Genomic DNA, 24,623 nt, shown 5'->3' on the forward strand with positions numbered 1-24,623 from the left:
CAAAAGAGCAGATTGCAGAGACGAGTGGAGCAGCAATTACTGTCAATTGAGCTGCTCTGAGACACTGAAAACCCTGGATCATGAGCTGCTTGTGTATAGATGAGCACAGTGCCTCGCTTCACTCCTGAACTGTTGCAATAATTTGACAATTGCACTGCAACCGCACCGTATCATGTTTCTGGTTTGACTTCTATTTATTGTGCTGCCCTAGAATACATTTTTTACATTTATTTACATTTAAATAATAGTGACATTTATATGTGCTGGTATGATTTTTGACTCGTCATCTCTCAGCTGTGCTTATGTTGGCGCTTCATAAACAGATGCCCCAGTCTTTGTGTTTGTGTATGGGAGGCTTCTGTTGTTGAGATGGCCATCTGGTTAAACACTTTAAGGAGAAGAGGTTGTCCCTGGGGGAGGGGCAGGGCTGTGCAGCCCCAAGCTCAATCTTGATAGGCTGACTTTAACCCCTGGAAGTGGCTATATTCTACTTTTCACGTCAGATACTTGTTTGGCACCCTCGCATGTTTATGTGATGCTATGGGCTTATTTTATGAGCTTGAAGCCCCCAAAGCCCCCGTTGTTGAAACAGGAGTCAGTGTACCTCTCTACCCCCTGCTGTTGGTAACTGCCCTTCTTGCCAGGCTGCCCTATCAGTATGAGTGAAGTCTTCATTATTAGTGCGGTCTCTTTTAAATCAGTTGTTTTGGCTATCATATTTTGTGAAGATTTTCTTTTGCACCAGTAAAGGAATGCTAATATGAAAGTTAAAGTGCAGTTTATTTTCATAATGCATATTTCTGATGTTATTGTGAATGATTCATTGGTGCACATTATTCCAAATAGGCCCGTCATATCAAATTTCCAGTACATGAATATGACCAAAATAATGTACAGTAACCGTATTATCACTGCGTGTAAAAATAAAATAATAATGCTAAGTCAAATTCAACCTAGACATATATATTTTTGGCAAATGAATCATACTTCGAATACAAGTGAGTTTTTAACTGTACAAAAATATCTGATGATCGTCTCTTGCAGACTGGGGTGTCTAAAGCATTAGTAGCTGCACAGTGTCATCACTTTTTGCTATTTGAGGACAGATGGATACCAGCATTAACCCAAAAGAAGTTAGAAATAGTCCTTTGTGTACTGTTGCATTGCACTTGTGTGAGGGGATTATGAGATAAATAGTACATTTAAAACAGTATGAAGACTAACTTTTATTTGAAGACAGATAATGCCCACACTGCACAGAGATGAGTGCATTTTGCACACCGTTGTTAGCAAAAACTGTGAAATGGAGTATACTTTGAAATGCTACACGTTTGACTGTACATTTAAACCCAATGTTTTAGTTTTTTTTTTTTTATTCATACAATAGCGTATATGTTCAGTCAAATGCGCATCTTTTCAGGGTCCACTCCATTTAACGGTTTGCGCAAATGCAGGTGGTTGTCACGTGTGCTTTACAAAGCTTCATCCATGTCCCGAGTCTGCTCTATTTTTCTCTGTATGTTATGGCCAATAATAAAAAGCATTTGTGGACCAAAGCTGAGCTAACTCATGCTCCGAACCAACGGCCTGGGACAGTGTTGCCACCTTGAGGTACAACAGATTACTGCAAAAGAGTAATACAAGTAAAAAGTATTCTTTTGGCTTTATCTTAGTGTGCACAACAAAAACAAAAAAAACATACAGTGCAAGACTGCCATCTACTGTGATGTACTGTAAACAAGTTTCTGGTGCAGAATTACCATATTTGTTGTTTTAACATCAACTTGTTGGTCTCTTATTTTTAACTTTTTAAACTAACTCCACCCCATTCTGTTTAAACAAGCACAAGTGTATTACTGCTGGATATGAGTAGCTGAGCTCATTAAGCTCACTTTACTACATAAACATTGTGCATCTTGCATAGATTAGCAAATCATTGTGCAGAACTAGTGTTGCTAGCCAGGGGAAAAGTGCTTGTCAGTTTGACCCACAGAGATAGTTGGCTGTTTATAGAGGAGTAATTTCCTGGTGTAATCCGTTAAGGAGATTACCAGAAGCTTTCTCCCATTTACTAAATGCGTTGCTGCATCATTTGTTAGGAGATGTAGCTGTGGGTAACTGTTAGAGTTGCTGAAGATGAAGCCAAGTTATCGTGTCTTATCTCCCATTTGATCCTTTTGTTTTCAGGGAAATCATTCGAAACACGAATGGAGAGTGGACGGAGGAAAGTGTAGAGCTCATTGGAATGACGATAAGGAAGAGGGGGCTGGTATAAAGGTAGGAAATATTGTCAGTTTATGGCCCTGAAAATGGCCAATAGCATTTTTAGTAGTTATTTTGGGCTCAGTGTATTATCGTGGCGTAAGTTACCATGCCATGTTCACAAATGAAATTGCGTTATCTGTATTTACCTCTGATTAGGAAATGATAGCAAAGCCATCTTATCTTAAGTGGCCATACTTTGCCTTTTATGCAGACCAAGGCACATCATAGAAACTTGTCAGTGGGTGTAGCATTTTTCCACTGAGTGATGTGGAAAGGCTGATAGCTCAGGTCTTTATCTCTTGACCTTGTCTTCGCTCTCACAGTAGCTTAAGGCTAAAGCCAGCGGTGTGACTTGCACTTGGTTCAGTGACTAAATGTTCTTCTTGGATTTTGCAGGGTTGTTTGTTTTGATAAAATATGATCAAATTAAAATAATTTGTGTACCAGATGAAATTTAATCAAATAGGTTATATGAAACTCTCTATGAAAAGTTTCCTTGATTAGGGAAAAGACCTTTAAAGTATCGTGACGTAAATACTGCATTGGCTTCATTCGGTATCTGCTGCTCAGGAATCATGTTTTCAGTACCCACCCTTCCCTGGTTACCCCGGGTGACTTTTTACTTATCTGTTAGCCCAGATGTCCTTGTGTCGTCTTCATGATACTGAGCGGTACTTAAGCAGTAAATTTGACTCCGTCTTATTGGCCGCTGTGTGCATAACAATGTTTTTCTTTTTTTTTTTGACTAGATAATAAACACGCACTTATACTTGCATTTGTTCTTTATTCTAGCACTTCTGTTCAACTTCTGTATACAAATAATACCAGCTGGATATACCATCTCTTTTAGTTTTTTCTTCTAACATTTTGGTCTATGAAAAGTCAAGTTTGTCATGGGTCTTTTTTTTTTTTTTTTTAAATGAGCTAAGTCATTCAATGGAAAACCCTTCAAGAAATGATTTGTAGCGTCTGTGTTTTGCGACGAAGCTTTAGTTTGTTGACTAAATCACCTAGCTGTTGCTTAGCAATGACCATGCAAAATACAGACGACGTTCACTTATGAGGAAGAGCCACTGGCAAAGATGTTCTGTATTAACTCCAGAGGCTGAAAAAAGCACTTTAAAACGCCAAAAGCAAAACTCTCAAGAGATAGTACCTTGTCCTGTCGACTTTAATAGTTATAGATTACTGACATAACTGACGCCAAATATGGACAGTCGTTTCAAGTCAAGACCTGTCTGTGCATACTTGTAATTTTAAGACAAATTGCAGACCTGATCATGTCTGTTCATTCGGGAATTTTTTTTTTTTTTTGCTCTTTTATAACTTGACTCCCCTTGCTTTAGTTTGACATTTGAGCAAGCACTAACTTGTTTTGTTTTTTTCTTGTCGCTTTTGCATTACAGCAGTGAAGAAATGCATTAGTACTATCGGTGTTTATAGAGAAATGACTTCAGAGGCTGTGTAAAACCGGAAAGCATTTATACTTTCTAATTTTGATGTCATGCAGGCTTTCCATTTGCATGCATCTCTGTTTATTGCAGTGCAACAGATCTGCAGAGTTGTCTTGCTTGTTGCAACGTGACCACCTGACTTCCTGACGGTTGTCATTCCACAACAAGCGAATCAAAGTTGTCTGAACAGGAAGTTGCCCCTCAGAGAAAACAGACCTGTTGCATGGTTGCATGATTATTTTACTTTTGTTTCCTTTTGAACTCCTTTGCCAAAACATTTGTGGAAAAAGTAGAATTTTAAAAAAGAAAGCTCCCCCTCACAGAGCCCCGCTACAGGCAGCAGGAGGAGCTGGCAGGAGTTTCAGCTCAAGCCGTAAAATGACACCATGCCTCTCCATTTTTTTTTTCTTATGAAATGCGAAGAGAAGGAACAAAGCTGGATGTCTTTGAAGGCTTCTGGTAAACCTGGAGAGGAGGGGAAAGGAAAGCTGTGATCTAATCCTGTATTACTTGAAGGTAGAGGTTCAGCTTTTGTAATGCACTACAAATGTTTCACTTGGTATCTTGAGCTCTTCTAGTCTCTTTTCTTATTAAATTGTTGAATTTGTAAGATCTTGTAAGATCACAGCTGCTTTGGGGGGGGGATAATCCTACTAGTCAGTTTGATAGCTCTCTGTTCTAGACCTGTTCTGGAAAGAACGACTTGTCTCTGTTTTTGCACCATCTGGTCAGTCCATTGAAAATGTATTTCTTTCTTTCTTTTTTTTTTTTTTTTTTTTTTTTTTTTTAAACGTGAATCTGAATTGCTGCACTGTGAGGTCATTCCTAAAGAGGAAATTCCACAGTCAAAACAATGTCCACGAACAAACTGCTGGATATTGCAAACAGTTGTGCTGAGGGTGCAGTGCATTAACTGTGCTATGAAGCTGAATGTGTAGTGGAGGACTGTTAAAACTACTTGTTGGTGACTTTCTGCTTTTTAGAATTTAATGTTTTCCAACCTTTACACATGAAAGGAAATTATATAGAGAAACTTATTTTTTCCAAACTAGATTATTAATTTCAGTCAAGAACCAGAATGCATTATGATAGTATCATGTTTCTAAGGGCATGTAACATTTTTGAGATACCATCAGTCATTGTATATTACCATCTGATACTGTACCAGTACATTAAGTGGATGCAACACATCCATAATAAAATTTCAGTTTCAAAAGGGATTATATTACATACAGTCAGTCTTGATAGTAATGCAATTGTGGAAGTTTACTGTTAGAGAGAGTTCACCCGAAACTGAAGAATGTGAAATTTCCAGAAACCATTTGATTACCTACATTCTTAATTGATGCAGGTTTGGAACAAATTTGGGGCGAGTAAATGACACTTATTTGGTGAACTATCCCTTTAAGAGGTAATGTGTGTTGTGTTTGCCTGCACTTGGCAATCATTTTTACTTTTGTGTTGTGTGTTGTTATTATTACTATTATTATTATTATAGAGGTGACGTGTTAATAATAATAATGGATGTTAATTGTATTACTTTCTCTCGAGGGAATTAATTGGATTGTGAACGTTGGTGGAGAGAAGTGGTTAAAATACATTATATAAAGGAACATTTAAATTAGATTTAAAAAAACAATTTGTCTGTATCAATAGTAACTGCTGGTGAAACATTTTCATATAAGCCCCCAACCCCCTACAAATTTAACTAGTCATAAATATTTACTAAATAGTTTTGATTCGTCTTTGGTGGTGTCTTTATTTTTTGAGTGGAAATTTCTCAATGAGAATATTGTTTTAGTGAGGCCAGAAGTATCAATGGTTGTTTACATGGACTATGACTCTCTTGAGATTAAGACAGTTTTCACTGCATTTTACAACCTTCTATCTTAAGCAGTTTCTGATTATTGTGCAAGATTATATTAATAAACTGCTTTGCCCGTGACAACAACTGCCCTATTTGTGTGATGGCAGTCACAAATCTGTACTGTGTTAGCAGTTTTGAATTTGCTCGAATAATTGAGGCAAATCTTGGGCACAATGTAGAGGGGTGGGCTCTGTTGTGGATTTAACATGGTAACCACGAATATAAACAGAATAGCTTTATATGTTCTATAAGAAAAAAAGTAGAAAATATAATCATAGTCCTGCCTTATTTAGGTTATTGACCTTTTGAGTTTAAAATTAGGTCAATTTCTTATGAGATTAAGTTTAATTCTCTTGTTTTACATTTGGGATGTTTTTTTATTTATTTATTTTTTTTAATACATCTCCAGTTATGGAAAAATTACACAAAGAACAATGGAGTTTGTAAAAAGTGGTAATCTAGCAATGGGGGGGAAATATTTTGAATGCCTGTTTTTATTTTGATTTCAGTGCCAGAACATATCAAGTCCAGTTTCAGCCAGCCTCAGTCTGCCAATTAGAACAGCAGCACCTCCACTGTAACCTGCGCCATCAGCAATGCCAAGAGGGCCCCAGCCAGCGGCCAGCCCCAAGCCCTGCCTCGGTACCCGCTCTGTGAAGTTCCGCCGCGTCTCTGTCAGCACAAACAGAAACAGCTGTTGAAGCGTGGGCAATCCCTCACGGTCCTTGCTGCCACCCTGGGAACTCAAGTGCAGCTCAACTCTAGCCAGCCAGGGGAGCTTACGACTGAGAGGTCTGTCCTACACTGCGCCCAAAGCCACCTCTCAGGTACTTGTGTTCTGAGCAATAACCTTGTGGGTTACGAATTAGCCAGGTGTGCTGAGATCCATGATATGTATGTTTAAAGTTAGCTTCTTTTTTGGGGGTGGGGAGGTCAATAAACTTAATTTGATTATTTTTAGATTGTAAGCATTGTATGGTTGACTGTTAATTCTTCCATTATATTTCCAAAATAATTTATGTTCCCAGTCACTTTTTTAATATACAATTCCAAATGAATGTAATAAGTCGTCATTTTTGCTATTGGTTGCCATTTCACTACAGTCAAGCTGATGGAGTCACTCATGTAAAAAAAAAAAAGTAGTATGTCTTGTAATGAAAGTTCTTGATCATTGTTTACATTCTAGATTTAAGTGATTGTTTGCTGCATGGTCATAACATGCCTGTTTTATTGGTGCTGAGACCTTTTTGTGGCCCCATGTAGCTGGCTTTTCTAATGGTGTTGCTCTTTGTTTTGTAGGCATGGCTCCCATTCGGGATTCCGTCAGCCACTCCCCTAACCAAACAGGTGACTCACTTTTTCTTTTTCCTTACCATGTGCTGCTGTTTATCATTTTTGTTTGGTGTGTGTGTTAAGTCACCTGAAGATCTGTTCATATTTAAGCAGTTTTCAAGTTTTTGTCTGTCTCTGTGGTGCGTGCCTAATGGTGTCATTAAGTAATTGATTATCTAAATCTAAAGTTGCTCTAAAATGTTGTGCAAGAAATTTATCATAATGTCTTGGTATCGGATGTCTGACTTTTTCATTTATTTAGACTTGTCATTCCAAACTTTTATGACTGACAGATTTTATATTATAATATAATTTATGTTCAACAGGAGAAAGGGAGTTAATATTGGAATGACATTATTACAGAATTTCCATTGTTCTATATCCCCTTGGAGCCTACAAGTCTCTTCTTGGTTGACAAATCTTTTTGTCTCTCCTGGAGAGATGAAATACTAGATCGAAATGTAATTGTAATTTTCCTTTACCTTAGTGACCTTCAACAGAATCTCCCTTTTTGAGTCACTCTTAAACAAACAGTTTATTCGAGACCAGCATTGAGACTTCTTTGTCTTCCCATATCTCTTGGTAACACAGCCAAGGAGAAAGTCTCAGACTTGGCAAGAGAACAGTGCTCAAGGAAGCTTGGCAGCCATCTTGCAGAAAAATATGAACGCAAGAGCACAAAATTTATTTTAAGGAACACAGCAGTTTGGTTATTGTTGGTTTAGTGCTGCCACACTTGCCACATCTACGTAAAATCAGTAAACTTGCAGAGACGCTTCACACTTAGTGTTGCTGTAAGTAGTCGTCTGTCTTTCCCTCCTCTCTCTTGGCATGCAGCATGATCATGCTGCTGCTACAAAATGGTGGCAGATCTACTACTGTTTCAGTCTGGCTTGAGTAAGACACCTCTCAGCAGGACAGAGACAGGGCCTATGGGCAGTTAGCCATTTTCACATAATCTACAATTGGGAACGCTATTACAAATTCTGAACAAAGTCTACCAAATGTTAATATTTTCAGGATGTTGTTTATGTAAATCATTTGGTTTGTGTTTTAGAATGGTTTTTATTTGCACTGGGTGTATTACTGTTAATCATTGTTAAAGTACATAGAAATATACACATTGTAACTAAAATCAGGAGTGGGTAAGGGATTGTTTTTTGTTATATTTTTACAAGTTCATATGTTTCACTCCCTTGGTTATATTATTTTTCAGTCTATTTTTTTAATGTGTGTATATATATATATATATATATATATATATATATATATATATATATATATATATATATATATATCAAGCTGTAGCACAAACTGACAAACATCCACATTTTGGCAACATTTTTATTTTATTATTATTATTTTATTTTATATTTTTTTTTTTTCACCATCTGAACTGAATTGACCTTGTGTTTGTTTTCACAGGTTTGGAACATGCTGGTCTGGATCCTCAGTATGAAAATTCACCGTGGAGCTCTGGCTCACCTTGCAGTGACTCAAACAGCAACTGGGGAAAAGTTATTGTAGATAAGGGACCCTGGCCCTCCATCACTGGTAGTGACCCAGAGTTAGCCTCAGAATGTATGGATGCTGACTCTGCCTCCAGCTCTGGGTCAGAAAAAAATCTTAGTATGATGCCGTCTGGAAGCAATGGTGGTGACAACAATGGCAATAGACAAGGTTCTCATTTCATGGTTGCAAATGGCAGCAATAATGTGGGTAATGGGAGTGTTAAGGGGCCTTGGGGTGTATCCAATGGCTCGATGCTAAGCACATGTCAAGGCTCTGGCGAGGACCCCAGCGGCAAACTGGCAGAAAGCAGCCATGGCAAAATAAATGCATGGGGTACCCCAGGTTCCTCAACCAATGTAGGTATAAATCCAAGCACTTTGAACCCAAATGCCAACCATGGTGCCTGGCCCGTTCTTCAGAACACTGGGCCCAACCCCCATGGGTCTGCGGGGAATGGAAATGGTGGCACCAACACTCAACAAAGCACCATAGGTCAAACACCCAGCATGCAGAGTATCAACTCTAAGATGTCCTGGGGATGCCTGCAGGAAAATATGTCCGAAGCTGAAGTCAATGGTACAAACAAGGTTCCAAGTGGGCAGCCTCAAAACCTTAACACTGAATTTAATGGACCAAATAACACTACTAACACGATGACCTCTAGTTTACCAAACTCTACAGGTTCAATGCAGATGAATGAACAGCCCCCAGGGCACCGAGCTTGGCCTATGAGTACAGGGGGCTCCCCTCAGCTCCCTATTTCTCCAGTCTCTAATGGCACTTCCAATTCTCAACATGGCAACAGTGAGGGAATTAACAGCAGGTCTTATGGTACAGCATGGGGTGTTCCACCCGGCACTAATTACTCTGGAGACAAATGTCCCGTCCCTAAAGGCCAAGCTGTGGGTGACACTGTGAATGCAACTCTAATGCAGTCTGGAGCCAATGGCTCCTCTGTGAGTGCTGCTTCTTTAAAGAATAATAATAATAATGGGATGGGCAGTCGTGGAGGAGGTTGGGACTCGGGGCCCACTACCTCACAAAGTATGTCTTGGGGAGCAGGCAATGGTGTGGGCCCAGCTGGGATCCCTCGGCCCTGGGGGAGTGCCTCTTCCTCCTCGTCTTCCTCTTCCTCATCATCTTCAAACACTGGCACTAAGGTCTCAAACGGAGAGTGGAACACTTTGCCCAGCAACAGTCAGCATTCCAATGATAGCACGAATGGGAGCAGGAAGGGAACAAATGGATGGAAGTCCTTGGAGGACGATGCTCTTGGCATAGGGAGCTCTGGTCAAGCGTCACAAGGCAGCACATGGAACAAATCTACGGGCAGTGAAGGAAGTGGAGAGAGCTCGGGAGGTCGCAGTGAGAGGGATGGGCAACGTGGAGGCAATCGAAGGAGGGGTAATCAGCAGGGTATGATCAATGCAGCTCTCTCTAGAATCGACGTGGACCCCAGGGTGCTGTCCAACACGGGATGGGGACAAACTCCAGTCCGCCAAAACACTGTGTGGGATGTTTCAAGCTCTGATAAAAAGACAGGAAATGGACAGTCAGGATGGGGTAGTGCTCCCCCCCAGGCGTCTAACTCAGGTGGTTGGGGAGATGGAACCAGCACCAACAAAAGTAGCGAATCTTCAGTGACTGGGTGGACTGAAACAAAACATTCAACAGGCTGGGTGGAAACCAAAGTCCCAGTTGGGCAAAGTGGATGGGAGGATGGTCCTTCAGTAACGATGAACAAAGGCAGTTCCTCATGGAATGCCCCTAAGGATGAGAAGTCCTCCTCTTGGAATAATCCGCCAAAGGCAAAGCAAGGATGGGGCGGAGAGGGATGGGGCGGAGAAGGCCCTAAGGGAAACCACTGGGGAGAGCCCCAGAAGTCTGGTTCAGGTGGCTGGGACAGTGACAGTGACCGTTCTGGATCGGGCTGGAGTGAACCTGGGCGGTGCGGGACAAGCAACACCTGGGGAGGCAGCGGAGGCACAAACACTCCTGACCAGAGTGGTCCAACCACAGGATGGGGAGAGCCAGCCAAGACCAACAATCAAAACCAAACCTGGGGAGAGCCAAACAAATCAAGCCACTCCAACCCTACCTGGAGTGAGAATACAAAACCGAACAACTCTTCAGAGTGGGGCAAGTCCCAAGATTCCAGCATGGGAACTTTCAGGAGTGGGAGCACCTCTCAGACTGGAGCCCCTGGTCAGAGCAAGCCTACAGGATGGCTGGGAGGGCCGATGCCTACTGCTTCCAAAGAAGAAGAATCTACTGGATGGGAAGAGCCATCGCCTGAATCCATCAGACGTAGAATGGAGATCGATGATGGCACTGCAGCATGGGGAGATCCCAACAATTATAAGTACAGCAATGTAAATATGTGGAACAAAAACACTGCTGGAGAGCAGGATGGCATGGCTGTATCTCAGCCCCCGCAAGCCCAAAGTGCCATGGCTCCAAAGGAAAAGAATTGCGGCTCAGGTGGGTGTCTTCCTTTTTGGCAGTGCCTTGGCAATTATTACTCATCCATTATATTTATCTTTAGTCATGCAGTCATCCCTTTGGAATTTCTCTGGATACGCTTTTTCCTCCCACCCCTTTCCTCTAATACTTCCAGAACTGACGAGCTCTAAACTTACGAGCAAGTGTTTGTGTGCATGTCTATATATAAATGTGTTTATGCGGTGCTGAGGAATGTATATACTTTGTAAAAGCACAGTTTTTCTATTTTTTTTAATTATTTGCCAAAAAGAAAATGTAAAGGTACATGTGCAAATAGTGTTCCTACTTCATTTGGAATTGGCTGTTGATAAGCTGTGCTCAGGGAAAAATAGGCTTGGGTTACATTGTGACCGATGGTTCAGTCATATGGCAGCAACTTGAGCAGCAGGGCACACATGAACAGGGCTATTTTTGAAGGAAGTATTCAGGGCATATGCTGCATGGTGAAAGTGCAAAAAGCTCAGTGGTTAAATGTAAGCTGATCCATCAGAAGGACTTCAGAGTAAACAAAGCTTACATAAGCATGTTTATGCAAGGGTCGGATTTGGGCCATTGGAAAGTTTGCAAGTATAGTCCAGTCCCACTTTGAAGTTAATTTGTAAAAATTGCATTGTTTGTTACTAGATTTCAGTTTTAAAAGATTTTGAAAAGTTTGCTAGGTATGTTAAATATCTCTAGATGCAAATTAGCTGTTGCATGCTGTTGTTGCATGTTGCTGCTGTTCTTTCATTTGTTGCATTCACAATTTACTTTTATCCAGAACAATAGAGCATTTTGTATACTGGTCTTTGATCATAATTGTTTTTTTTTTTTTTGTTTTTTTTTAATCACAGGGTGGGGAGAGCCATATGGTGGGCCACAAAAGATGGAGTCCTCTACCTGGGGTGAGCATGCTGCTCCACCTGTCACTGTGGACAATGGCACGTCTGCTTGGGGAAAGCCTGTTGATACAGGTTCCAGCTGGGAAGGCTCAGGCAGGGAAAACTCAGGAGGCAGTGGTTGGGGCAACGCTGCTGTAGGACAGCAGTCACAGCACAAGTCTGGTACGTCCCATCTCCAACTGGGGCAAAGAAATTTCTTTTAATTTTTCTTTCTTGGAAAATTTCTGGTTTTATTTGACTTTCAATATTTTTTTTAAATTGGATTTTGGCTCTTTAGGATCCAAACCTATGCAAGATAACTGGGGTGGAGAGGAGATGTCCATGACAGGGCACTCCAACTGGGAGGAGGAAGAGGAAGTAGAGATAGGCATGTGGAATAACAATCCTTCACAAGAAGGGAACCAAACTGGAAATTGGCCCTACAAGAAGATGACTCCAAAGGTAGTAATTAAGACCTTATTTAACTTGGCAGAACTGCTTAATGTGTCATTCAATTAATATGCAGTTGAATCTTACAGCTAAGACACATTTTGGTTATGTTTTACCCTTCTTTCCATTAGCTGAACAAAGGACCCAACAAGCAAGATGATTCTCCATGGATGAATCAATTTGTGAAACAATTCAACAACATGTACCCTGTAAGGATGTCCTGATTGCTATAAATTTATGTGATGCCTTGTTTTACTAAGTATTATGTGTTTCTAAATCTGTTATGAAGCATAGTTATTAGCATATTGACGTTTCTTTGTCGTTTTAACAGAGGGATTCTGCTGAAGACTCCCTAAAGAGCAATAAGATGGATATGTCTGGAGGTAGGTCACATTCACCTGTTTTGTAATGAGTAATGTTTGTTGGACTATTTTGTAAAATCTACTAATTCTTCTCATCTTCTGCAGGAATGACAGACAAGCGCATTGATGTTGACAAGCATGTTCTTAATATCGGAGAGTACGGGAAAAATCCTTCTTCACGCCACCAGATCCACAAAGACTCTCCTATAGACCGTAATCCATATATGGATAAGGTCAGTTATTTCCTATCCTACTATAACCGTGATGGAGCCTTCATTTTGTCCAGTGTTGTGGTTCCTGCTTGTTCGATACTTTAGCACCCTCTATGGGGCGCAAATGCAACAAAGATCAAAATTGAATGCTTGTGGCTTCAAGGCCAGCTGATCTTAACCTTTTGGTTTTTTACTCTGTCCCCCTTATCCATAAGTATATTTTCTCTTGAAAATCTGCTATAACTTTGTTTTTATAACACATTTTCTAATTTACAGAAACTAGGAGTGTCCATGAATTGCAATTAGTAAATAAACTAATAATTGTATTTAAAATTAAATTTCAGTATTCCTAAAGATAGGATCCTCAAATGAAATGGGTATTAAGGGGGTTAATTAAATTGCATTACCTTATTTTAAAGCTTTTGTCTTTTAAAAAACATTTCAGTCCTCCGGAGGACACCATTGTCACACAATGTCTGTTAGATTTAAGGTTACGTGCTTCTAAAAGTTAAGTAATATCTTACATGTGTATATAATATATGAAAACAAATCCAGAAAAACAGACCAGAAATATTGATGCTAACTTTTTATGCTCAGAAGAATAAAATTATATTCAGAAAATCATGGTTTATGTCTATGATGTGAAATTGGCTGTTTACAGGGAAAAAACCTAAAACACATGTTCCTGTTTTAATAGGAAATCCTACAACTGATTTCATACTCCTTCAGTAGTCGTAACCTTTCTTCTGATCCCAATTTTCTTATTTTCTCCAAAATAAATAATTGAAATTGAAGAAAGCTCTCCAGTTCATAAAACATGCCAAATAGGATGCTAACATGGCCTTTCTCTCTCCTTTTCTGTGGCTGTTGATGTGTCTTTCTCTGGTGGCCTGGTGTTCCTTCTGGTCTTTGTCCAATTCCTCCCTGCTGTTCTGTGCTCTGCGTCCTGCTCCTCTCTCTGCTTGGCCTGTGGTTGTGCTGCTTCAGCTTTCACTGCCTGTATATGATAGCTCTGTAGCAGAGGAGTCCCAAAGCTCCCAGATCACTTCCATGCAGAATATCAGCTTTTCCCCTACAAATAATGCACTGCCAAACCAGTGCAGCTTGCCTCACCATCCAAACTCTGCCTCTGTTAGGCAGGTGAGTTGGTGCATGCTGAAGGTGTGAATGCACTGGATTGCCGGATGCTCATTTACATGTGTGGTGTTATGTTTCTTCACAGAATGTAAACATGTACGGTGTCAGTAATGCAGCAGCACAAGGCCGGAATGCCCAGCAGCCTCCAGCACAACCTCTGAACTCCGCTCAGCCCAGTCTACGCAACCAAGTGCCTCCTCCACTACTTCCCTCTCAGGTAAGGCCACTTGAGTTTGCATATACCATGATGTTGTGTACAGGGTTCCCAAAGCCCTGGAAAATCTGTAAATTTCCAAAATGTAACTCTAGGCCTTTTTTTCTCTTGAGAAAAATTGTGATGTGTTTTTTTAAAATGCAATTGGCCTAATTTAGATCCAGAACGACTGAATACCCACTGACTAACTGCTTGTCAATTTTACTAGTTCTCAATTAGTCTTAACATAGTAGCTATGCTTATACAACCCGTCCCAGGTGTGCTGTTATTACGAGCTAAGTTTCCCTGAAATGCTAATGCTAACACTGGACCATGAGCTGCTTACATGTAAATACAGTCCTGTGTTTTATATCTGTCATAATCTCGATCATGACACAATTTTTGTTTTGTTAATTATGTAGTTAAAGCATTGACGGTCTCATTGATGCGCCTCCACTATTTATCCACTAAGAAATGTGTAAAACTTACAATAATATATTTCTTAATATAATAATATTTAAATACACACACTATATAATTGTTGATCAATAAATATAATTTCTTAGATTAGCTGATATATAATATATTTTTACATTTGTAGACCACATAGGCAAACTATGTAATCTCTTTAATTTGATGAATTTTATTTTACATTTTTCCCCAGGTCCCTCCACCCCTGTTGAAGTACTCTCCGAATAATGGAGGTCTGAACCCTCTGTTTGGCCCACAGCAGGTGGCCATGCTGAACCAGCTGTCCCAGCTCAACCAACTGTCTCAGCTCTCTCAGATTAATCAGTTACAGGTATTGATCTTGTGGCTAGTACCAGCCAAGAAATAAGTAAATTTTTTCCATCTCATACTTAACTTACACCCCCTACTCCCCGTCTCAGCGTCTCCTCTTGCAGCAAAAAGCTCAAAGCCAGAGGACCATGCCTGTTAACGGCCGCCAGCAACAGGAACAGGTTTGTGAAGTTTTAGACCCATTTATGTTCCGTTTCCTTCTGTCTGGGCTCATTTTAATTTGACTTTTTACATTTGTGATGGTATTTAGGGGCGTGGTCTGGGTCCGTCCCAGCAGATGATCCAGCCTCCCCGCCATCTCGATCCCTCCTTGATGAAGCAGCAGGCTTCCCCTCAGCCACCCTCGCTGCACCAGCCCAGCCTCAAGTCCTATATGGAGAACTTCATGCCCCCCAATGCCTCTGACCTGCAGAAAGAACAAAGTTCACTGAGCTCGTTCAGTAATTTCCCTTTAGGTGGGTGTCCTCCCCATCTCAGTGTAGGCCAGACTGACTCTTTGTTGCACCAAGCTGCCAAGCCCAACACGATGTTTGCCTCTGACATGTCAGGCTATCAGCCAGCTGGCATTAGTCAAAGTCATAGCCTCCTAGCCCCACCTCTGAGCAATGGTCACATGGTGCCAGGCTCTCCCATCAACCCTCGGGTAGGAAAGAACTTCTGTCCTGACAGCAGCTCTCTGCCAGCAAGAGGTGAATACAGTCTATCTATTTTGTTGTCCCCAGCCAAATTTCCTCTTGCATCTTGTATTTGAGGGAAAAGAAAACCATGCTATGTTGCAAAACTTTTTGAGTTCAGACCCTTATTATTTGATTCGAAATTCAATGTTTGGCTGGCATATGTATGGTGCTTCAACTCATAATTTCAGCTGTTTTTCTTTGTATGTGCTTGTCTCCCCTTCCATATGAATTCCCATGTTTTATTGTGCACTCAGTAATTTTTTTTGTGGGTTGCTACTTTGCGACTGTTATAGTGACATGGACATTGAGTTTACTTGTGACGCTGTCTCCAAAATAAGTACTCTTTATCAAGTCTTTTAATGAAGGGGAAAAAATACTGAGTGCACTCTAATTTTAAAATTGAATAAATTGATTAAATGATCTTTTTGTTAGACCTGCTGCTGATTTTAATTCCTGGATACCAGTTGTTAACCTAAGTTTCTGACAGAATGTGTATTTTCTTGGTTTTTAATTTGTTGTATTCCTCTAGGTTTGAACTCAAACTTGAATGTAAGCAACCTCGACATTGGCAGTGTTGGTTTTAAGGAGCCACAGTCCCGTCTGAAGAAGTGGACTGCCATGGACATTTCCGTTAACTCGCCACTTGATCAAAACCCCAGCAAATCTGGTACCTTTTCAAATGTCAATTCTATTCAGTGTCAAAGGAAACAAAACACAGATGTTTTTGTCAATTGTGCAACCCTAATGTTCTCAACAAAAAATTTTCCTATGCAGTTTTGAAAGTGTTCAAAAGCTTAATGGATATGGTTTTACTGTAGGTGCTATAACATCTGGCCTGAGGCTTGAAGACTCACCCTTTGGTCCATATGACTTCATCAATGCCAGTAACGCTCCCATCAGTCCTCCTGGCTCTGTGGGAGATGGCTGGCCCAGCCCTGCCAAATCACCTCATGGTTCCACAAATGTCAACTGGCCACCAGGTTTGGACTTCACCTCATAAATGCTTTACTCATTTCAATCAAATCTTGCATTGAAACCCAAATATTAGAGTAGCTGGTGATTTGAGCATGTCGTTGCGGTGCAACATGAATGACAATGTGTCTTGTTTGTTTATCAGAGTTCCGTCCTGGTGAGCCCTGGAAAGGATATCCAAACATTGATCCTGAAACTGACCCATTTGTCACTCCTGGCAGTGTGATTAATAATCTCTCCATTAATACAGTCCGGGATGTTGATCACCTCAGGGACAGGAACAATGGTATGTAGTATGTTAAGATATAGCAGTATACACTGCTGTTTGTTGACTTTTTTTTTTTTCATAGCAAGGATGCATCAAATTGATAAAACAAAAAGTCTTTTAAATTGAAAAAATAAATGGTGTTTTAACTTTGTATTTATCAAAGAGTGCTGTGTAAAAATAATTCCTGACCCCCAGCTGAATTTATAAGTTTTTTTTTTTTGTGGTTAAAATCAGCCCGTTAGATTGATTTATGAAGGTTTGTATGATATTCAGCTTTGCCATCACGGGATTAAATTACATTTTTAAATATGAAAATAGTTTTAACATCTTAACATTATTAAAATTATATATATAAATATTTATAAAAATTAATTGCAACAAAAATTGTAGTGTAATTTGAAGATTTGTATGCATTAGTGTTTCCATCAATTGACCTTTTTTTTTTTTTCTTTTCCTGTTCTTCCAGGGCCATCCTCATCACTTAACACCACGCTGCCTTCAAATAGTGCCTGGACATCCATTCGTGCCTCCAACCACAATAGTTCCCTCAGCAGTACAGCACAAAGCACTTCAGGTTGGTGGTTAGCTACTTCAGCATAGCTATGCAGGCCTATGACTCTCATACACTCTTTAACTTGATCCTTTTTTTTCTTCTTCCCCGCAGCCAGAAACAGTGACTCCAAATGGTCTCCTGGTACAGTCACCAACACCTCTTTGGCTCATGAGCTGTGGAAGGTTCCTCTCCCCTCAAAAGGTATCTCTGCTCCGTCCCGCCCCCCGCCTGGCCTGACTGGCCAGAAACAGCCCTCATCTTGGGATAACGGCTCTCTGAGACTGGCAGGCTGGGGTAGCTCTGAATCCAGATTCAACTCTGGTTAGTCAATTATATTCCTTTTCACCTACATAAACTATTAATAAAAAGTGTAAAGGATGTTTCATTTAAAGAAATGAGAGAGACTTGAAATGATCACTGTCCACAGGTTCCAGCTGGGGTGACAGCAGCTCAGGGAGAACTAATTGGCTTGTTCTCAAAAACCTCACACCTCAGGTAAGATGCTTAATGATTTGGAATGTACAGACTTGTTTTAACAGATTAAGCATTCAGACTACCTGATTTCTGCGGCATTTTAGCAGAAAACAGTAGAATGCACTGTAAAACTATTTATCGGCACACTGTTTTGCAATTTAGGATTTTATGGATCCCTCTTAATTACCAATGTTGATAAATATATAGAAGAAAAAAACTATACATCTGAGTTTGAAAGAAAAAGTAAAAATTTGAAGGGATAGTTTACCCCACAGGTTCTTCCAAACCTGTATCTTCGGAACACAAAATAAGATATTTGAAAGCCGAGGGCTCTCTGACCCTTAAAATAGACCATGTGACATCAGTGGTTCAACTGAAATTTTATGTAGCTACGAGAATTTGTAGTTCTCATTGGCCAACTCTCAATAACATTTTTGTAATTTTATGGATGTTTTTAAAGGAAAAGGTCCATTTAGAAAGCTACTCAATGTATAATATGTAAAGCTACATGAGAATCTTTTCTTGGGTAAAAAGTCATACTTGTGTTTTACAGATCGATGGCTCCACCTTGCGAACTCTGTGCATGCAGCACGGTCCACTGATCACATTCCATCTGAACCTTCCCCACGGCAACGCTGTCGTCTGCTACAGCTCTAAAGAGGAGGCGGCAAAAGCCCAGAAGTCACTGCACATGTAAGTACGCCTCATTTTATTATCGTTTGGTTGTTGTTGTTCCCCACCTCTTAATGTGGTTTAAGAACAGAAATGTCACTGCTAAAGCTAAGAATTACTAAGCCATTTATTAGTATTATTGTATCCAAGTCAGCTATACAAAACTAGATTTGTCATAAGCATGAATGGTTTTAATTATATCAAATGTAATGACTGTCAGAGCATCTTAAAAAAAAAAATGATAGTAAAAATAGTGTTTTTTTTCTTCTATTAAGAAATTTGCTTAACAACAATTCAGTGCTTATTATCCACAGCAGTATTTAAAGGCCACACTTATAATTAGAGGGTGTTAAGTATTTTAGAGCTTGGCATAGCTAGAAAAATGGTCATTATAACAGTGCAAATGCATATGACACTTTCAGATCTTAAAAAAGAAAAAAAAAAGCCTCAGCCAACTGTTTTTGAGAACCAATGTTTTAGGGGTGGTATGCATTAAAAAAACTAAAATATTCAGTTTTTTTTTGTTTTTTTTCTGAGTCTTGACTGAATCATTTCACAATGCTTTTTTTTCCCCCCTTCATTATAAAAATCTGTTAATGCTTGTTAAGTGAAGGGTTTATCAGCCTGCTTTCTCTTTCCATCGAAACCTTGAAATAATATGCAAAGCCGTTTTCAGATTTCCAGAACCCATTGTGAAGTTCACACATCCTTGTACGTGAGTTTGGCACCATACTGATAAAGGTTCTGCTCTTCCTCCTCAGGTGTGTTTTAGGGAACACTACTATTCTTGCAGAGTTTGCTAGTGAAGAGGAAATTAATCGTTTCTTTGCACAAGGTCAGTCAATGACTGCCTCCCCCAGCTGGCAGACGCTGGGCTCTTCTCAGAACCGAATCGGATCCATCGAGGGTTCTCACCCCTTCCCAAACCGCACTGATCCAAATCACTGGAACGGCAGCGGGCTGTCAGGAGCTGGCAGCGGAGACCTGCACAGCTCGTCTCTCTGGGGTGTCCCCAATTACTCCACGAGCCTGTGGGGCAGCCCCAGTGGTGGTGAGGGGGGGAGAATCAACAGTCCCTCCCCCATCAGCTCCTTCCTTCCTGTTGACCACCTGACGGGAGGTGGGGAGTCCATGTAGTGCATCTTTCACCTTCTGACTTAAAAACAAAAAAAAAAGACAAAAAAAAAAAATACAAACCCGTGACCTCAATGTGGAAATAGTTAATCCTAATCATATGACCATATATATATTATATATGAAAAAAAAAAAATCAAATGGCACTAGTTAGACTTTCTTCACTTACAATAAGAAAAAAAAAAACAATGTGGGGTCACCCTGTGGAAACAAGTTACGTTTTTTTTCTGCACATATGTCCACTTTGTTTTAGCCCAAAACATATCAGTTTGAATACTTGAATTATGCAGGCCAATTCTATAATGTGAAAGGATGTATTTACACTTCCAGGTAGTGCTCTTCATACAGAAAAAAAAGCTTCAGTTGAGCTCATCTGTTTATTCATCATGTTTATTTGAATTCCAGTTCTTTTTGTTTTGTTTTTATTATTTGCATTTTGTTTGCTGACAATGTTGGAGTTTGAGCTTTTTTAACTTTGCACTGAATGTGGTTTTTCTCAGTATAATCTGCAATATGGAGGGAGCCGACAGTTCCAGTGTAGTTGTTTACTCAAGGATGTTCTTAAAGTGTGCGCTCTACTATGCCTTGATGTACGCCTACCTTATTGTGGTATTGTGGAGTTCGAGATCAAGATATAGATGCTGACTTAGGATTATTTGATGATATTACAGAAATAAGTATTGCACCAATTTTGTTTTAAAACTAAAGAATTTAGCTCTGCAGTCTAAAAAACTGTAGCCACAGCTGTGACTTGCAAACCCGACCTGCAAGCCAGGGGGAACAGCACTTTCAAAATAGGCTTTCAATTTTGTTTTGGAGGCATCACATTGTGCCCTCTTGTTTACAAAACTTTTTGAGGGGGAAAGTATGGTCATTCTTCCTTTTATTTTAAATGGAGAAAAAAAAAGAGAAAAAAAATGCATAAAGAATCGAAGAAAAATAATCTTACAAAAATGATAAAAAACACAAAAAAATACAAAAAAAAATACAAAAAAGAAGAAAAAAAATTACAAAAAAATTCTTGAGGATGAAGACGAAGCTTTTTATCTCTGGGAATACTGATCAGTGTTTGGCCATGTCATTGGTTATTTTATCTATTCCTCTTGTCTGCTAAATAACCAGCATGGTTCTCAGGAAATATAGCCAGTTTTCCCCCCATAGAAACTCCTTGTAGGAAATCCAACTTTTAGCACTGAAACTACTTATAGCTCTGTAAGTTTTTCTCTGCCAAATAACTGCTTTAAGCTGGAGACATTCTACATACTGCTTTTCGAATATGCTGTCTTTTTATTAATGAGTGGATATGGTTTGCTGAATCACTATCTAGTCCTTCTTCCCTTTTTCCCACTGAGTGGCTCAATGTTTTTCGCTTTGTGACTGTCGAAGTAACTGTCAAATGTCATAAGAAAAAGCAGAAATCTGTAACTATGCATACTGTAGCCAGTGACTCGGCCTACAGAATCGCTTTTTCTTTGTCTGAAGTAATGTTTTGTATGTTTCAGTAATTTGCGTATACATCGTTTCATATATATACATATTATATATAAATATATATATATATATATATATATACACATCGCCAGAGCTGGTGTTAAAGAAAATCTTGTTTGGTTATTTTAACAGTGCAAAAGTCGTCCACATTTCATTGCCTTGATTCAAATTGTGTCCGAAGATGCAACAAGTCAAGTGGCTTTTAACTGTTTACAAATAGAAAATGATTGTAATGTGTACAGTTTGGTTGTGTTAATCTGAAGTTCCTTACAATATTAATAAATCAAATGTTTTGGCTGCTCATTACCATTTTACTTTAATTTAATTTTTTTTCTTTGTTCGTTTTTTTTCTTTTTGTTTTTCTCCCCCTTCCCTCCCCTTTTTTCCCCTTCCTCAAAGCTGGTTTGTCATTGAAAATGGCTTGCCTCTGTACTTGTGGCCAAGGAAGGCTGGATTAGAGGTGAATGTAATCTATTGCTGGTAGTTAAAATAATGTGCGTAGATTTGCAGACTTATTTACATTTTATCGTACTATATTTTAGGTGCACAATTTTTGAGACGCTTCAAGAGCGAGAGGGAGAGAAAGATGTCAGCATTAGGCTAAGCCATGGACCTTAATATTTGTTTAAGCTGTTTGTTTGTTTTTCTCCTCCATTTTGTTTTATTTGAGAAGTAGAACTTGCGTGGCGTGTTAACTTATCCATATTTAATGACTCTTCGTACAAAACCCTGAGTATTATCCTCACTTTATGGTTGCGTGCCAGTATTGAACCATTTTAAGTAACTGCTTTACCAAATATACTTCAATCAAAGGATTTGTTTACTTAATTCCAGACCTGGCTTATCTTTGTTTGTCGGACATATTTTAAGTGGAACATTGGAGAGAAACTACATAACAACAAAAGCCGAAAATTACTTTTTGGAATTGCACTTGGTGTACATAACTAGAAAAGCTTGTACTGTATTTGTGTTTTTGTTTTTTTTTCCGGAGGCAGATTGTAGCTTTTGGAGACTGGATGGCATGAACAGAGGAGGACTTTGCCTTGTGTTTGTCTTTTATTCTTCGTGTACATTGACTAGACTCTGAAAGCGTGTGTTCGTGCCTGCATGCTCGAGTGGTCTGCTCCATTCCTGTGCATCAGGAGCCCAAGTATTCTCCTCTTGTTTAGGGGGCGTATAACTGCAGGTATCGCCGATGGTTTTGCTGTGACTTTGTTTACTCCCTCGATGTGGATCGCTCAATCTTTTGTGCTTTAGTTACATGTTCGTATGCGTCCGGGGTAGCATTAGTCCTTTCTGGGAGTGCTATGTTGAGCTTTACCAATGGTTATGAATGGGTCTCGGCAAACGTGCTAGTTTCCCTGTTCTTTGTGGCTTTTTGCTTTTTTTGGAAGCGTTGGGAAAAGCCATTGGCACCCAGTTTATTTCCACTTTTAATTTAGTTTTATTGCTTTTTTTTTTTTTTTTTTTCCCTCTCTGTCCCCCGTTTTCCTCTGAATTTTGTTTTATGTATGTGCAGCTTTTTGGTGTTAGACAGAACTGTCATGCTGAGACATTTTGATAATTCACTGTCATGCCAAATTATCAAACAGGGGCAGGAAAGGGATTCGTTCTTTTGTAAAAGCTGGACAATGTATATGCTTCAAATGTCACTTGCAAAATGGATGTTTTGAGGATATTCATGAGCAATGTACAATCCCCATTTTTATAGCCAGGTTGAACGTAGAGGAAACGGGGAAGTGACTTGGCCTGACATTCTACTTTTGTACTGAAAATGTCATTTCTTTTCTGATTTATCCTGTGAGCAAATATACCCTTGTCTTTTAAATGGTTCCTACTGTTGAACAATGTGCTAAGGCAATTGACTTAAACTGTGAGTATTGCTGTCATGTCATTATAAACCCGAAAAGCTTTAGTAAAACCAGCACAAGAAACGGATGAACGAAGAGTTTAAATCAAAACTTCCACCATGGGGAAATTCTAAGAGAGTCTATGCAGTGTAGGGTGAGGCTTCCATGTCTGTGTCTTTGCTTAATGAAATCCTGCCTGCGGTTGCGGGGAGGAGGGGGGGGGGGTTAAAAATACGATTCCTGTAACGTGCCATGATTGAAATTTTCTTTAACTTTTTCATCACAAGAAACTGGCCAGTTGTAGCAAATGGAGGGTTGCATTAACGTTTTCTTTTTCACAGCGCTCCTCACAGAACGGGCTGTGGAATAGCAAATGATCAGCTCCAACATTTCTTCTAGTGGTCTGTCGAGAAATAGTTTGCTCACATGTAACCTATATGCACACTGCTTTGGTAGACTGTTTGAAAATTAATAGAAATAAACATCAATAAGATAACTTAAATGAGCAGGAAGTTCTTTTCAGCGTCTTCCTGGGGTCATCTTAGAATTTTAACTTGGGGAACTGCACTTTTTGAAGGACAATCCTTATTTGTATTGGTAACAATTGACACAAGGTTTAGTCTAGTAATACATGGTAGATACTCAAATGTGTAGTGATGAATGTTTCCTGTAATGCTGTTTTATTTTATTTTTTTTCTTCTTCTCTTTGTTGCTTGGTTTTCAATTTTAGTACCCTTAAGTGCATATGTAACGAGGTAGTTGAGGTAATCGAGTAGTTTTTAGGTCTTTTGTTGGCTGTACTTGTAGACTGATAAATAACTGTTTGTAAAGTCCTGATCTTGATATCAGAATACAAAGCTGTATAACTTGGGTACAACCCGCAATAAAGCCTAACAGTGATATGGTGTGCAATGGTGTGGGTTTTTTGTTCATTTTTTCCCCTCTTTAATATAATTGTAGTGCTAAATAAATGTAGTTGCTAAATAATGACTGAGAATCTTGTCAAATATTTACATGGAGTACACCCAACTAATTTGTTTGGGACCACGGTTTATGAAGAGCTCCGTAAGAAAATGTTTAAGAATCTATTTTTTTATTGTAACTGTCGTATTTGCTGGTCTGTATAATATTTCTTCATGCAAAACAAACAGCGCTTTTAAAAGAGCTTTATAATGTTTACAAGACAAAGACTCCAGTCATCTTATTTGCTATGAACGTTTTATTCTACATTAGTGTGGGATGATTCAAATTGCTTTAGTTCAGTAATAAACCCGCCATTACTGCTCAACACAGAACTAATCATAGGCGACATGCTTTCAAATGTGTTTTTATAATAGAAAACTTTTTTGTGAGATGCCACATTCTGGTGCCTATATACTAGTGAAATACTAAATGTCTCATTCCACCTTTTAAAACCAGCAAAAAAAAAATTCCCCAAAATACTTTTAAATAGATCAGTCTCAGTCAATGAATCCTAAAAAAAAAAAAAAAAAAATGCGATTTAATTATGGTATAAAAATAATTGGACAAACCGGTCCACAAGTCAAGTCTAAAATTTTAACCTTTGTCTAAAACCTTAAAGTAA

At 39.3% G+C, this 24,623-nt stretch overlaps 1 protein-coding gene across 8 annotated transcripts in view; it reads left to right on the forward strand.

Moving 5' to 3' along the window:
- The window catches only part of LOC122339456 (trinucleotide repeat-containing gene 6A protein-like), a 45,437-nt gene extending 21,492 nt beyond the window's left edge, over positions 1-23,945 (forward strand). For 3 of the 8 annotated variants that reach the window (XM_043233948.1, XM_043233946.1, XM_043233945.1), the window contains exons 3-24: positions 2,188-2,277; positions 6,096-6,413; positions 6,886-6,933; positions 8,344-10,911; positions 11,766-11,975; positions 12,091-12,254; positions 12,374-12,451; positions 12,574-12,625; positions 12,710-12,837; positions 13,804-13,956; positions 14,039-14,170; positions 14,811-14,948; positions 15,037-15,108; positions 15,198-15,636; positions 16,154-16,291; positions 16,443-16,604; positions 16,742-16,882; positions 17,331-17,438; positions 17,529-17,738; positions 17,845-17,912; positions 18,445-18,584; positions 19,325-23,945. In XM_043233948.1, the coding sequence (XP_043089883.1) occupies positions 6,888-6,933; positions 8,344-10,911; positions 11,766-11,975; positions 12,091-12,254; positions 12,374-12,451; positions 12,574-12,625; positions 12,710-12,837; positions 13,804-13,956; positions 14,039-14,170; positions 14,811-14,948; positions 15,037-15,108; positions 15,198-15,636; positions 16,154-16,291; positions 16,443-16,604; positions 16,742-16,882; positions 17,331-17,438; positions 17,529-17,738; positions 17,845-17,912; positions 18,445-18,584; positions 19,325-19,700 (5,523 nt within the window). In that variant the 5' untranslated portion in view covers positions 2,188-2,277; positions 6,096-6,413; positions 6,886-6,887 and the 3' untranslated portion in view covers positions 19,701-23,945. Of the gene's footprint in view, positions 1-2,187; positions 2,278-4,142; positions 4,236-6,095; positions 6,414-6,885; positions 6,934-8,343; positions 10,912-11,765; positions 11,976-12,090; positions 12,255-12,373; positions 12,452-12,573; positions 12,626-12,709; positions 12,838-13,803; positions 13,957-14,038; positions 14,171-14,810; positions 14,949-15,036; positions 15,109-15,197; positions 15,637-16,153; positions 16,292-16,442; positions 16,605-16,741; positions 16,883-17,330; positions 17,439-17,528; positions 17,739-17,844; positions 17,913-18,444; positions 18,585-19,324 lie in introns of all 8 variants that reach the window. The other 5 variants (XM_043233947.1, XM_043233951.1, XM_043233949.1 and 2 more) reach the window with 5 other exon arrangements.
- Positions 23,946-24,623: the final 678 nt, after the last annotated feature.

Source organism: Puntigrus tetrazona, chromosome 3 (genome assembly GCF_018831695.1).
Source record: "Puntigrus tetrazona isolate hp1 chromosome 3, ASM1883169v1, whole genome shotgun sequence".
Lineage (NCBI taxonomy): Eukaryota > Metazoa > Chordata > Actinopteri > Cypriniformes > Cyprinidae > Puntigrus > Puntigrus tetrazona.